Source organism: Paramisgurnus dabryanus, chromosome 6, assembly GCF_030506205.2.
Source record: "Paramisgurnus dabryanus chromosome 6, PD_genome_1.1, whole genome shotgun sequence".
NCBI lineage: Eukaryota > Metazoa > Chordata > Actinopteri > Cypriniformes > Cobitidae > Paramisgurnus > Paramisgurnus dabryanus.
Window position 1 is genome coordinate 5058353 of NC_133342.1, and position 16237 is coordinate 5074589.

Sequence of the window (16237 nt, forward strand, 5' to 3'; positions counted from 1 at the left end):
GACCTTTAATCGAACAAGGAACTTTACACAGGTTTGAAACAACTTGAGGGTGAGTAAATTGTGAATTTTCATTGTTGAGTGAACTGTATTTTGACTATTTGGTCAGAATTCTTGGACAGTTATGAACCAATATACCTATTTCATGTGCAATTCAATACAAATAAAATTCAGTTTGATAATTCTAAATTGAGTTTCTACAATTTTTGCATTGTTGCAAAGCATATGTATACAATTATTTTTAGCAAAACTGTAGAAAAAATTAATAAAACAAAAATTATGAAATAAATACATTGTATTATATAGTGCAAACTATGTAATATCATATATTAAATACATATAATATTTAATTAAAAGGTAAAGTTGAGCATCCGGTTCCCATTGTGCTCTCTCTCTCTCTCTCTCTCTCTCTCTCTCTCTCTCTCTCTCTCTCTCTCTCTCCCTGTTTGAATGGCATTTCATTTAGCAAATTTTTAGAATCGTAATTGCAGTTTACCTATAAGGTTGAGTTTAGATAGAGGATGATGGAAGACGTGTCGTTTTCTGTCAGTTCCGCATCTTTTCTCATCTACAATACAACGTGCCCAGATCATTAAAAGGAGACAACAAACAATTTGATTTATAACTGTTGACGAACCTGTTGCAACCCGGACTTTGTCATTTTTATTATTAAGTTTCACGTCAGGCATTTTCCTTAAACTATTAGTCACGAGAAGAGAGAAAAACAGAAATCTGTCTGGAGATAGTTGGACGCGTAAACCTTTGGCCAGGTGAGGGCGCTGTTTCCCTTCACACCAGCCGCGCGTCACCTCAGACGGGGCACTGGACAAAAGTTTTTGTTTTGAATAACAATGCACGCGGGAAGAGAGAGCCTTCTGTGATTGGACGGCGATTTTAGGCTCGCAATCCGTGATTGGATCTCGGGTTTTAAAGGGGGTTGCTGAGGGGCCCGCCTCTCTCCTCTCTCGTCTCCGGCTGCGCGTCCTCGACAGCATCCACTCACTCTTTACCACGCGCCTGCGATGTGACTCCACGCCGCGCACCCACTGGAATATCAGCCCGTGTGACGAGTGACGGATTTTACGCGCACGCCACGCCGTTTGGTTTTCCAAAATTGCCGCGGGAGCGGGCAATGCTTTTGACCATGACTGTGGGATTAATAAAGATTCTGTGCGTGGTAACAACCGTATTCGCGATGGAAGGTAAATATGTGGATTTTATCTGTGGCGATCTTTATCTGAGTGCATGTCAAGTTGTTGCGCGGAGCGCTTTGGGTTTGACAGATAATGTAGCGGAGAATTGCGCTGGGATTTATTTGGAGTTGGCATCAAACGGAGTTGGCAAGGAGTTTTCTCGGTTCTGTTACTTTGGATTGTCTTTTTGCTGAATTAATATTTGGAATAACTGATTTTCTTCAGTACCTTTCCTTACGCGTAATGGCACATGTGCGTGCGCAAAGTGTATATTAATATAAGTAAAGCCGTTTATTGAGCACGCTGTGTATAGTATATATGAGGGATTAGTACAAATTACAATTTATTAATTATTTGAGCTATTTTTCTTTTGTTTATGTCCCGTTAATCACCGGATGACTGACATGATTCTGGGCACACTGAAGTACACTAACAATTCATTATGCGCTTTAAATGCATAAAATCTGCTGAATATATACGTTTAAAAGTCTGTAATGTCACAGTTTAACCATTTAAACATTTATATTAGTGTGCATACTGTAGGTAAACCGTTTACATACTACCTGCATTTTTTAGAGTGTGCCTTTGTGAGTACAAACCATCGGTGGTCACCGGTAACATGTTGTATTCAGGTCACGTCCGAATATTTTTTTTTTCTTTTGAAAATTGAACAGAAACACCAGACCTATCAAAAAAGAGCGAAATAAACCGCATTGTCTGGCATCTGACAGATGGTGGCTGACTGGTTGTTGCACGCTCGCCAGAAATCAGACATTTAGTTGTTTTGCAAATTCATTGCGCGTTTGGATATATGAGTGTCCAGATAAGTAATAAACCCACAGCCAACATGAAGAGATGTGTGTTTGTCTGCATATCTGTGCCTGTCCAGTTCTGCACATCACGCAACCTGTGCGCCTCTCGCGCCTGTGCTTATAGTTCCCACACAGTTTTATTTACAATGCTGCGCTGCTTTGCCACTAATATTGTCATTTTCGAGTGTGTGGATAATAAAGCACGAGCTGAAATCACGCAGCAGTGCCATTTAAATCCATTTAGGAGAGTTTTTCTTTCAGGTTCACTGGAAATGTGTCTGAAGGCACCATATGGAGGGTTAGTGATCCCCGCTTCAGCGTCTAATTGAAAGGCAGTTGGCCTTTGTGGTTTAAAACTTGTTTGCTGTGTGCATATTAGCCTCTTATTGAGCCTGCATCAGTCAGATCAGATTATGACTCCTAATTGCCAAACCAGTCTAGTGACCACAAACAATGTGTCAAAGCCATGTGTGCCGCTGAGCGTATGAGAGAGATAAGGGAGAAAACGGGGATGGAGAGAGTGAAATTGTGAGGAATACAAGGGTCTTGGGGACCATCTGGGTTAGTGGGAAGTGGAGTGGCTCTGCTTTGATTTCTGTGGTTCAGTGAGCACGGTTTAGCAGCAGTCACTAATAATGGCGGCATAAATATGATGAATTATGAATGCACACTTATGGCATTGCGCTTGTGCGGCACTATTAATGCATAAATTGTCCTTGGTGAGGTGGTATTAAAAGGTGAAATCTTCTAATTTCAATATGGCATTTCGCAAATAGGGCATTTGCTTTTGGTGCATGAGGTCTGAGAGTGGCCTAGAGCATCTAAAGGGGTTTCTGTTTGCATGTTGCAATTATTGATTAGTTATTCTAATACAAAAATCGATACATTTATATATTTTTTATTATAATTTAGTTTCTTAATACATGTTACTGGTCATTATGCGTGCTTTATGACCAATTTTTTTATGATCTATTTACTTTTCAACTAAATCAGACTCTTGTTTAAATAGTTTTTATTGCTAGTCCTATTCCTCCTATCTCAATAACTTTTTTATATATAATTTGATGGTACTCTTTATATCAAATTTTTTCTTCTTTTGCTATGTAATGATCGAACAACTAATTTTTTTCTTTCGATAAACAATTTTGGATAGGTCATTCAAAGTGCAGTAAAGAAAGTTGATCCAGTGGCGGCCGGTGACTTCTTTTTTCGAGGGCACTTGATGCGAAGTTCGTCACAGCATGTATTTAGCCCTTCGTGTGTTGTTCCTTTTTTCAAAATATGTGTTCTGAGCTTTGAGAGATCCTGTGTGCATCACATGTCTTGTAAAAATAAGTGCCTGCTGCAGACACTTCTAAAGGGTTTATGATAAAAGGGACGCTCGCGTTTGCCAGATACTCGCATAATCTCATGCGTAATCAGAGTTTAGTGTTGAGGGAGTGTCTTGCGTGTATTTTATGAACGTGAGCGTCTCTTTTATCATAAACGGTTTTGACGCGTGTGCAGTAGGCACTTATTTTGACAAAACATGTGATGCACATGACTCACATGACGCAACAAACACATATTTTGAAAACACGAGCAACACGCATGACACTCCGAACACTTATTTTGAATTTGCACCCCTCGGATGAGCAGTCACGAGCCCCCGCTGATAAAATGTCAGTTCATCTTAACTTTCAAGATGTGTTGATTAGCTGTCATTTTAGAAATTCACTCTTTTGACCACTTCAGTTTAATGTGTTTGATGAAGATTAGCTGTCTTTTGGTAAGTAGGTGTTGCTCTGTGGCCGCTTACATCCGTGTTTTGATGTCCTTGTGTGTTTTACGTGCCCTGTAAGTGCAGTTTGAATTGGGCTGTCATTTTGCGATTTCTGAAACATCAAACAGGTAATAGTTCTGTTAGCGCTCCAGCCTCCATCACACACTCAGACATCCAAACCCTCGCAATTAAAGAGCTCTGAGTGCAGTTATGTTGTAAGTGCATCTCTGTAGTCCTTGTTCCCACAGCGGTGGCCCCAAAAAAACAAGACTTATCTGCAGCCAACCATTATGTCATCTGTTAATGCGACACGACACAAGGCCATTTTATCACATGACCTCACCACAGACCGGGCAAGCGCCCTGACCGACACTCTTGTTCTTTTGGAGACAAAGGAACCCGGCAGGGTTTATCCCCAATGGCCGCCGGGAGACGTCATCAGAATTCGTGCTGTGAGCTCACCAATGATCACCTGCTTTGTACAAGTCAGCAAAACATTCGTAGATCAAATAGAGCTGAAGGCATTTTAAGGTTGTTCCTAACATGCTTTAGAGATTTATGTAATACTGATTTATGTGAAACAGAATGATTGGGAATAGGGTTGGAAAATTCTGGTCTTTTGGAAACATTCCATGGAAATTATGGGAATTGTGGCACACGGAAAAAGGTGAGTCAGATGTCTAGGAAGCTCCAGTTTCCAACTTTCCCAAGCTTTGCAACCCTAAATTGGGAATAATTGCATGTGTCTATTTTCAATAATTAGATTACAGTATTGATTGGTTTATCAGTAAGTAAGTATTACCTACTGTACATACAGGCGCAATGCTATGTGCCCTGTGGAATACTTGGAATTCTTATGGAATTGTGATCAATCAACTTGTAGTGTTGCGATTTCCTACATGTGTTTCTTGTTTTTTTCCATCACTCCGTGGTATTTTTCTTCTTTTGAAATAAATATTTAATGTCCAAATTTATTAATTTTTACAGCCACAATTACAGACACGCTCGTAGTGAGAATTTTGATTAATTCCAGGAATGTTGGATCTTGTGATTCTAATCGCCAAACAGATTAATTGAGGTTACATTCAAGTAGTAATTTGAGTTAGGGGTGGTTGATATACCGGTAGGTACCATTAAACGCCTTCACGTTTGGATGGAAATCCCACTACAGATACTGTACTAGTATTATCCTACAAACAATTCATTCGCTTAAACGATTCATTACTAATCACTGATTCGTTTACATTTTAAATTAGCAGACATATACGCACGTCTCTGTGTCTGTATGCAGAACCATTCCTGCTTTCTTTCCAATCCATCTCTATTATGCTAAATGTCAGCTAAACGCACATGGACGGGCTCATCATTAGTTTAAGGGAGGACAGGAGGACTATGTGGCAGAATTACTGCAGCTGATGTGAATAATGAGATACAGTTGCTGACCGCACTATTCTGGTTTCTCTCACTCTTTTTTTCTGCCTATCCATGGCATAATTTATCTCATCCCTCTATCCCTGTATTTAAAAATCCCTGATTTAAAACGACCCATGCATTACTTTGAGTTTTGTTTGTTTTGTAAGCGGTTCTTGCGATCTATAATGGGATCTTGTATGCACCTCAGGGGATTTATTTTCCTATAGAGTCCAGCTGACTGTACATAACCCCACTTATTACTCAGCCGGTTAATGATCCAATTAATGGACATGAAATATTGATATAATTGTTTGGAGATATTTTATTATTCCAGCGGAAATAAAGTGTTATATAATCGGATACCTGAGATATCGGTTAGTTAGTGGTCGTCGTTCAGAGTTGAGTATTGCAGAAGCCCGCGGTCTGTGGGCACACACAGGGCGAGCGAGGTTGTTCACGGTTTATTTTAAACCACTTCATCATTAACCGACTCGGATAACAGAGTCATCTTTATGCATTGAGAGGTTAAAGGACATTGTAATATTTCCTTTATCTTCAGTCTCTCTGTCAGAAGTGTTTGAAGCTTCAGTGAAAATGGAGAGGAACTTGCTAATGCATCTGCAAATGAGATCACACATCTCTGTCTAAATGAACTCTAGCTGAGAAAAAAAGAGAAAGAATGATTTTTAAGAAAACACTGTCTACATTTATTTTTAGCGTATGACTGAAAGCAGACAGATTGAAATAAAATGCTTTTTGTTTATCATTACTTACAAACTTGTGTGAGAGTTGACTTGTACTGTACTATAAATATGAAGCGATAGTTGATTTGGAAATCTCTTTCAGTTGCTACAGCAGTATCTATGCAATGCCATATTTTATAAATTTGGTATACTAGCCAAACCTGTATACACGCAAGTTTATTGTTCAAGCATAACTACCATGGCTAAACAGAATGAAACTGTTAATGGCCTTGTTTCAGTATGAATGAGATTCGGGTTAGCTAAACCATGACGTTTCACTGTATTTTGTGTGTAAATAGTGTATAAAGTGGTTCTGATGTAAATTTTCAGGTTCATAAAAATGTCTGCATTTTTAAAATGTTAGTTTGTACAAAAGAAATTTACACCTGCTCCCTACCATGTGTAAATGGTGCTTAAAACATTCAAACATTTGTTTTATGGTGAGTACAAACCAAAGCATTGTGTTTCTTGCTCTAGATTCCTATGCATAGGAAGTAACAGTTTTATAAAAGCAATAAGCCCCGCGAAGCAGTGATGTTACATTGCATTTTATAACAACTAATGGACGCCCATTAGTTGGGCGTCCATTAGTCCATTGTTTTTTATGTAAAAAAAGTATTGGGTACTACGTACTGCACACCGTAGAAAAGCCCCCACAAGTAATCTGACCCGACATTTTCAAAACAGTGCCCATTCACATGCATTCGATGAATGTATTATGCATGCAAAACCAGTACTTGTTGATGTCACACAACGTAATACGAATGACGTGACCGTTTTCACAAATTAGCATTTTTCTTGTGTAGGCAGCAACAGTAATGATGTCAACTCTGCTCATTTAAAACAGTGTAGTAAATCAGTCAATTCTCCTCCTTACCCAATCGACTTCCATCAAAAAAAAAACTTTTCAATGTAATTTAGTGAAATTCGTAGCTTCTATAGATACATTGCTCCGAAACTGTAGTCCAATATTTCAACTTTTATGGTACTTCATCTTTCAAAACACAACATATGTTGGTCACCAGCAGTGCTGGGTGTTTCAGTAGGGTAGCATGATTATGCATGGTTATAAATCAGATTCAAGTATCCAGGTGTTTCGACTCGATGTGTCGGTGCATGCACACGCACTCTGCCACTGCAATTTTGAGCTCTGAAAAATTGTTTTGGATGCAACTGGGTTAATGTGTCTTGTTGAAACTCTCCCTTTGAGATCCTCACACCCTTTAAAAGCAGCAGCCAGATGGTCGATGGCGTGCGATGGTCGATGGTTGTGTGTGGATCGCAGTGGGACTGGCAGACCTCAAAGCTCTGATGGTTTATTGTCTTTCATGGGTTCTGATTTTACCGTTTCACACCGCTGCCGGTCTCACTTCACGCTCTGTGGTTATTCCAGCATCACTAGTTTGGAATGGCTTGCTTCAAGTGGTGCGTAATTGTAACAGATAAAGATGGTGAACGATGACTGGTAGTTTATAAAACTATTTAGACACTTCAGCTACATTTTCACAACGTGTGTTTTATTGCACAGAGAACAAAGTATTAGTGGCATTCGTTTAATGTATGGGTAAAGTGCGCCTTTTTTATATTTTATTTAATACATTAGTTTATAATATGGTACATCATTGAATTAACCAGTGCAGCGCCCACTATTGGTGTACAGTATGACCGTATTCATTTTATAAATAGGGTATATTGACATTTAATGTCTATCTTGAAGCATCTGTCAGACCATAAGCCACATTTGATGTAAATAGATAACATACTTTTTAAGATGCACAGTGCTTGCCATAATTTGATCCTGCATGTTAAGGGAGCGGAGAAAAACTGAGGTAGTCGATAATGATGAAATATTATTGCCCTTAAAGTCTGTGAGCTTGCATGGTCTCCCGAGGGCATCACTGATCGTGATAACTAGGTGGTAATTTTATGTTTTGAGTTGATTGATGGTTGTACTTGACCTGAAAAGTTTGAAAACCATTAGTCCAATGCAATGTCATCCATGCATATTTAATAGTGGCTTACAGTTCCAATGTGTATTGGGCGGGTGGTGTTATTTAATATTCAGAGGTAAACCATTAGTGGGATTAATAATAAAATAACTTCAATAAAGTAGTGAGAGTATTGCAATCCAAAAGTGATTTTGCTGCAAAAATCGAGCCTGCGCTGTCTTTTTGGATTTATGGCCCCTGAGTCACACAATACAACCCCTAGCTTCCAAAAACCATTTCAACTGATGATTCAAAAGTCACCTGGTTGAGGACAATGCGAATATTTGTACGTGGAATCAGCAGAAAGCGCTAGAACACATTTTAGCTTTTCGATGTGAGATTGGTGAAGCGGTGTGCTGGGTAACTGGCCCCGTCAGCAGATATAAGATCCTCCCAAGAGTTTACACAGGAGAGTATATTGATTTATTGAAGTACGTGTCCAAAGGTTTTTTAAGGCTGTGCTCCATGCCAGATGAAAAAAATATTTTATACAATTTTATTAATTGACTTATTTACCTTATAGAGGTGGATGGGAAGCTAAAAAATAAAGTAAAGAGTAAAAAAGCTGATGGTAAAAGAAGACTACACAACATTAAAACATTAAACTAATTGTTTGCAGAATAAAAGTTTTGGTTTACATCATATATTTCTGTGTTCCGTTTATAATAATTATGTACTGTATATATAAAAACCACACACATGCATGTATATGTTTAAAGGGACACTCCACTTTTTTTGAAAATATGCTCATTTTCCAGCTCCCCTAGAGTTAAACATTTGATTAATAACATTTTGGAATCAATTTAGCTAATCTCCGGGTCCGGCGCTACCACTTTTAGCATAGCAACCATTAGCATTGCGCTAAAAATAACCAAAGAGTTTTGATTTGTTTCCTATTTAAAACTTGACTGTTCTGTAGTTACATCGTGTACTAAGACCGACAGAAAATGTTTCGTTTATTTTTCCGTCGGTCTTAGTACATAATGTAACTACAGAAGAGTCAAGTTTTAAATAGGAAAAATATAGAAACTCTTTGGTTATTTTTGAGCGCGATGCTAATGGTCTAATCAGATTCAATGGATTATGCTAAGCTATGCTACAAGTTCTACTGCCTGATTTTATATATATATATATAAAATTATTATTATACACAGTACACACACATATATAATGTCAACAACAACTTTTATTCTGCAAACGATTAGTCACGATTAATCTTTATGCAGCTCTAATTTACAGTTTGTAGTATTTAGTGTATATTAGGGCTGCACGATAGTAAAGGAAAATGTGTTAACTTGCAGAAAGATGCAATACAATAATGCTTTACATTTGTAAAGTCAAGTTTAACTCCGAAATATGTTTTAAAAAAATCAGAATAAAAATAAATAAATAAATATAAAACATTTCGGATAATTGATCATTTTCCACTTTAACTATACATAACCTTTGGATATACTGAAATTATTCAGTTATCGCAAACTTTTTTTGGAAACGACTGTGGTATTTATATGTTTTTCGATATATTGTGCAGCCCTATATATTTATATATACAGTAATTGCCTGCATTGAATCATACAATTCCCTTTTTTTGTTTTACATATACTCATGCTTTCCAAACCGTAAAAAAGTAAATAACAGAAATTTCATTTAGCATTCAATTTTTATATAAGACCCCAAAATCCCTCCACCATTGCATGAAAGCCTGCTGTTGACATGGTGTGTTGTGACTGGGACTGTGTTCTTTTCTCAAAAAAGAGGCATTTTAATTAAAACTTGAGACGGCACAGGCAGCGACAGAGACTTCTGCTTCCTGCCAGAGCTCGGCCAATAATTGCGTCTGTTCGCTCTTTCTCTCTCGCTCTATACTCGGTTAAATAGATGCAGTTGTTCAGTTTGTTGGTCTTTTCTTCTCTTTTCTTCTCATTTGCTCCCCCCTCCGCCATCTCTCAGAACAGAGGTGAAACCCGAGTCCATGCCTGTGTTTGGTTTGTAGATGGAGCTGGACGTATGAAAGAAGGGTTTTGAGTTTTGAGGAGCTCGAGAAACAAAGCAGCTCATTTATTACTCCTAATGAAAGCTTCCAGTGCCATAATGGTTTAATTTCACCTCGCGAACCCCGGATTAGTCTGCGAGACGCAGGATTTCAAGAGGCCGATGGGCAGACTTTATAGTTATCACGTATTGTAGATGTTATCACAGAAACCTTTGCTTTTAAGTCAACATTTATGTCCTAAAAAAAATTGCAAGCTGTTGTATTGAATGTTGTAGTGTTGGGTTTTGCTCAAATGTTTTTGTTTGTTATACATAGTATAGAAGACAGATAATCTAGTCTCTAGATGTGTTTCATAGATATTGGATTCATGTCAACGTGCTACATATTAGTGCCAATGGTTATGGATTTTAATAAGTATCATCTTGCAGAAAAGTTAACGATTGTTATTACTTAAAGCAGGCACCTGTTAAAAGAGGTAACATACTAGGTCTGTTGAATTAAATCGTATTTACCATGCATCGCGATGCTAATGTGAATGATTTTTCTCTCTAGGATGTAAAGCACTTAATCGACACGTTAAAGATGTCACGTGGCGTCTCAAAGCGATACGCGCCTTATCAAAGAAAGCTTGCACCTCTGGAGCAGAGTTTTAATGGGGGGCTTTGACAAGAAAGACGAGAAAGAGCCGCAAGAGTAAACGTGTGAGGAAGACAGACTTACCTGTGCAATAATGTAGTAGGGATGGGACGGTATGAACATTTTATATCATGATTAAAGTGACCAAAGTTATCACGGTTATCAATATTATCATGGTTTTGTTAAAATGAGATGGAAATGTTCAAAAAGAACTGATACTCACACTGAAAACATTTTTTACAAGTTTTATTTTTGAAAATCACAATTTAATATTTCATGTCCCTGAAATTACTGTGGTAAAAAAATAAACAAATCTGTCTAATAAGTTTACCGTGAATGAATACAATACATTATCCCTTAAATGCCTTCTTGTGCAAAAAAATATGTTGCATATGCGCGCCTGCGTCAAACTGATTCTGGCTGGACAGGATTTACAGCGAGTTTTCAAAATCACGGTAATCAAACACAGTTGTAATGATAATTACATTTTAAACGATAATACTAACCGTCAGGACATTTTATCGTGGTTAATTGTGAAACCGGTAATCGTCCCATCCCTAGAATTGAGGATGCAACGCATTGTGATGCATTGAGATATCATGTTAAATCGAACAGTGGACATAATAATCATAATCAATGTTCGAATAATGTCAAAGAATATGGGATCCCCTAGCTAGGCCCCACCCCTTGCCATTATAGGGTCGCTGTGATATCACAAAATAAGATGTGCACTCTAAGGGCCCTATCTTGCACCCAGCGCAATTGACTTCGTCAGTGACGCATGTATCATTCGTATTTTGCACCGGCGCACAGCGGGTTTTTCCCTCCACAGACGCACGTCAGCAAACTAGGGAATGAACTTGCACTCCCTGGGCGGTTCAGCGCAAAAAAGGAGGCGTGTTCCGGCGCAAACCATCCCTGATGCTATTTTGCAATTTCAAAAAACAATTGCGCCACTGACCAAAAAAAAAACTAAAGTCAGTGGCGCGTTGCGTGTTGTTCATTATGCTATTTTAAGGGCGCATGCTTGACAATAATGTATAGCGTGCACAATGCGCACACACTTTGTTTATCTAATCCACACAGATGCAACAGTTATTTTTGCAAATCATAAATTGCTACAATAAAAAAAATTAACACATGAGATAAGGGAAATCATTGTGGTGAGCATTGTGGTGATAGTTTTTATTTATTGTGTGGCTGCGTTAAAAAATCATCATGCAAATAACGATTAAAATATTTTCTTAAGTTTGTGTGGCTGTATTACGTTTATTTTATGTAAATAATAATTAAATTGTTTTCATAAGAAACCTAATGTATATGAACTTGATTTAAGTGTTCTTTGGGGTTGGACCTTGCTTGCGTTTCTTGGGTCCGATTTCAAAGCCCCCAAGCCCTTTCAGCGGTGAGAGTGGACGCAGATCTGTGTAGAGGCAGATCCACCTCCCGTTACACGGCGTGCCCGATTTATGCTGGCAAGCTTGGGATTCCCCCATCTCCTGACATCATTGTAGCGCTTGGCGCAACGATGGGGATGCCAGCTGATGAGACAATTGTGGCTATTTCCTCTCACGCCTGTTTAACCTACACTGATTTGGGCGGGTTTCTCCTATCCCCATATAAAACAACTTCTCTGTCTTTGACTGCTCTTACAAGAACGTGGGTCTCCTCGGCTGTAAACCGCTCCTGGCATACGCCTGGTAAATCTGTCATAATAATAGCAACCCGCCGTGGAACTTGCGCCCTTGCATTTAAAGGGAATGTTGGATAGCGTTCTGATTGGTTTATTTGGGCGTTACGCCCAAACCACACCTATGAATAATGAACCTACTTCAGACAAACCCCTTATTGATTTGCGCCTAGCGCAAGAGTTATTTCTCCCACCGGGAAAATAGCAACAGCGCCCAAGATCCGCCCACAAAGTCACTTGCGCATTGCGCTTCGCACTTGCGCTTCAGATCGTTAAAATAGGGCCCTAAAAATGTCTGGGTTATTTTTGACCCATAATGGGTAAATATTGGACAGAACACATGCTGGGTTAAAATAACCCAATGTTTGGTTGTTATGGAACCATGGATTATAACAACCCAACAGTTGGGTTAAAACAACCCAGCATTGGGTCTGTTTTAACCCAGCATTGTGTTCTGTCCAATATTTACCCATTATGAGTCAATAATAACCCATACATTTTTAGAGTGTGATCCTGGATCAATGTTTTAATCAAAGGAACCCAGATTACCCTTAACTCAAACCCTAACCATTTTCACCCCGCCTAACCCAATCCTAAATCTAACATTCTGTCAATTTCTCCAGAAAACAGTGTAAACTGCACTTTATTTCAAACAGAAATCTTTTGGATTAGTTGGTTTAGAATAAGGGTGTCACGATTTCGATTTTAAATCGTAATCAATCGAAACAACCTCAAACTTCGAATAAAAAATGGAATCGTCGATGCTGCCACGTCCGGTCTGCTTGCCAAGTGAAAAAAAAACACAAGTGTTGAGTGCTGCGAGTCAACCTAACTTCGCTAGATATTATATTTAATAAAAGTCTAGTCTAAAAATGGCATAGCAACCTGTTCTTTAAAAAAAAGTAAAATTTGAGAATTGAACTGAATCGTGGCCTTAGAATCGAAAATGTAATCGAATCAAGGATTTGGAGAATTATGACACACCTAGTTTAGAAATTGGGACAAATAATGGACCGTATCACTTTGTGGCAGCGCAGCACAAGAATTTTTAATTTATATAGTATTTAAATTTTAATACAAACCAGGGGACCCCCAATTTATATTTTTGTGTTTTATAGGGGGTCCCTCAATGCTTAGGAGGACCAGGACCACCCCAGCCCCCCCTCATTTCGAACACTGATCATAATTGAACTGAATAGTGAGACCAGCATTGTAAAAAATGCATCAGGACATTTAAACAAGTGAATTCAACCTACAATTTAACTTGTTCCCCGCCATCTCCGCCAGTTATCCCGTCAATTAGGAGAAAACGCTTTCCTGCCGATGCCCAGTTTTTACGGCAATCCATATTTCCGCTATTATCCACCAGGTGGCGCTGTTACCCAACTTATAAAACACTGAAGCATCCACCAAGGCCAACAGTAAAAACTGTGTACTGTATGTTTTAAGAAGCGTCCTGAATCTGATCTCTAACAAAAGTCCTTTACAAAAATTGTATTATCTCCGCTTTCGTCAAAATTGTGTATTTTTGAAGAAACCAACCAGAAAGGATAAACCTTTTTTCATTTGAAAGCAGAGGGTCTGTTCTATCATTTGATGTATTGTATGTTTATATATTTAAAGAAGAAAATTTTCTGGAAGGCATTAAACTTTTGTGAAAATCTTAAATTGCTGCCGCTGGCCGGCAAAAAAAAGCTGGTGGGGAAAGAGTTAAATTTTGACATGGGAATAGTTGACATAACTAATAAAAACAAGTTGAAATTGTTTTTTTACAGTGTGACCCCTAGAAGCATCATTCACATTCAGATCATTATTGTGTTGTTTTTTAACATCCTGACACAGACTTTTCACCCCTTTGGCTGTGTTGTGTATCACTCGTAACACTTTGACCGAATGTGGCATTTCCACCTCAGCTTCACTGATATCAAAGCGTTCATCGCTCGCAGTCATCTCACCTCAGAAAATCAGCTTCAGGTCAGCCGGAAGCACGACTCGCGTTATTACATCATTAATATTTCATTAAAAAGCAGTTTGTCAGGTGATATTTTAACAATTGCAGGCATGGAAACGTCTTTGAAGTTTGAAGAGGAAATATGCATGTGATTGAGCTTCAGTTTGCGCTCGTCTCTCATTATGATCTCCTTACCAATACTGAATTATTACAAACCAATATTGCACGGAGCATAAATGTAATTTCTAGCTAAGGCAGAAAATAGCCAGTGTCATGAATATTTTTGTCTGCTGTTCAATTGAGTCTGTCTGGGACTTCAAAGAGATTGGCTGAAATAAATTTTAATAGGTACTCTAAAGAGTGCCCGAAAGAAATCATTTGAAATCCGTTTGTGATGTATATCGACTAAACTACTTTATTGCAAACAATAATACCTGTTAATTGAGGTTACATGTAGTATTTAACTGAAACTACAGCTATTTCTCATTATTTGTTACTGGTTGCAAGCTAATCACTGCATGCACACAGCTATCTATTAGCCTTTCCATTTGATGTTCAATGCCACTGAATGTAGTTTTTTATGTGTATGTGTGGTTTCATGCATATCTTTATGTCTTTGTAAATGTGTATCTTGGTGTTTTTGTGAAGAGGCAGGACTTGGAGGTAATTAAGTATTGATTTCTGACCACGCAGGGTGATGGGAAATGGGCGGCTTGGCCCTAATTACAGCAGGTTGCCAGAATGGGGGTGTCTGGACTGCAGCGGTGCGCTATAGGGCCGAGCGTGGCTCCCGGCCAGAACGACTGCTGCTGCCTCATCATTAAAGCAGATTAATTAGCGGTTCTCGCCCATGTGGTCATCGGCTACTTTTGCCTGCATGAGCTTTTTTGATGACAGACGGACGGGAATGTTATTAGGAGACCAGAATTGAGCATGGATTGGTTTACAGGAAAAGAGAAAAAGAGATATCTGTCGTGTTGCAGACTCATTTATTTCATTTTGGTTAAAGTTGACATGTTGCACCGCTTAAACAAAATAATGCTTTAAACAATGTTTAGAGATGGTGCTTACACCGACATTTTGCAGTGATTAAATGGCCGTAATTCATACTGTCAGATCTGTCAATGTGTGAATGCTCCTTCATTTATTGTCAACTTTGCATGATATGCATGAAAATATTACACACCACTATAATCTTGCTGATTGACAGCTTAGTTGCTCTCTTTACTGTGAGAAGGTATGGTTTATCATAACCCTAATAGGAGTGCGGCAAATGTTTGGCAATCGAATATATTCAGACGAGAAAGCATTTGGACATTTTCAGCGGCAACAAAATAAGCGTCTTTTGGGTACTAAACTTAACCTCATAGAATTCATAACAACAGAGTCCTTCTCAAGTAGATTATTCAAATCATAGCTAAAGCGTATCAACCATTACACGGAGCTAACGTTACTGTGTAAAATAATGTTTATAGACGGTTTTAGCAGTAACAAACAAGCGGCTTCGTGTTCAACGCGTAACTTCAGGTAAACTACGCTAAGAATAAATAAAAACAAAGTCCTTTTAAAGTATTTTTTCATATAAAATACACAACACATAGATTATAGGAAACCAGAACATTTGTTATTTTCTATGAGGTATTTGTTTAAGAGTTCAGTTTCAGCAACTAGTCAGACCATTAAACAATTATAAACCGGAAGTACCGCACGTGCGTCCGATGAAACGGTCTATAAAACTGCCAGTTCTGGTCCTTCAGTCTTTAATCATATTTTTCTACAATTGCACAATTAATGGCGATATTCAGATAAATGTCAAGAAACATTGTTGAGTTATCTCGTCAATTAAGAGAAAACACTTCCCAATTATTTTTTTTTTACCTCAAATCCATATTTCCATTATTATTCACTAGGTGGCAATCTTACCCAACTTAAAGACTAACACATTCACTCAACACTAAAAACTCTAAATATGATCTCTTACAAAAGTCCTTCACAAAAATTGAATTATTTCAGCTTTTAGCTCAAAATTTGAGAGGTAATAAGAGAACAAATAAAGGTA

General features: G+C 38.2%; 1 protein-coding gene across 1 annotated transcript in view; it reads left to right on the forward strand.

Moving 5' to 3' along the window:
* Window positions 1-979: 979 nt before the first annotated feature.
* The window catches only part of ephb1 (EPH receptor B1), a 326261-nt gene continuing 311003 nt past the window's right edge, over window positions 980-16237 (forward strand). Inside the window, exon 1 of the mRNA XM_065261984.1 lies at window positions 980-1199. Coding sequence (XP_065118056.1) covers window positions 1130-1199 — 70 coding nt within the window. The 5' untranslated portion in view covers window positions 980-1129. The remainder of the gene's footprint in view (window positions 1200-16237) is intronic.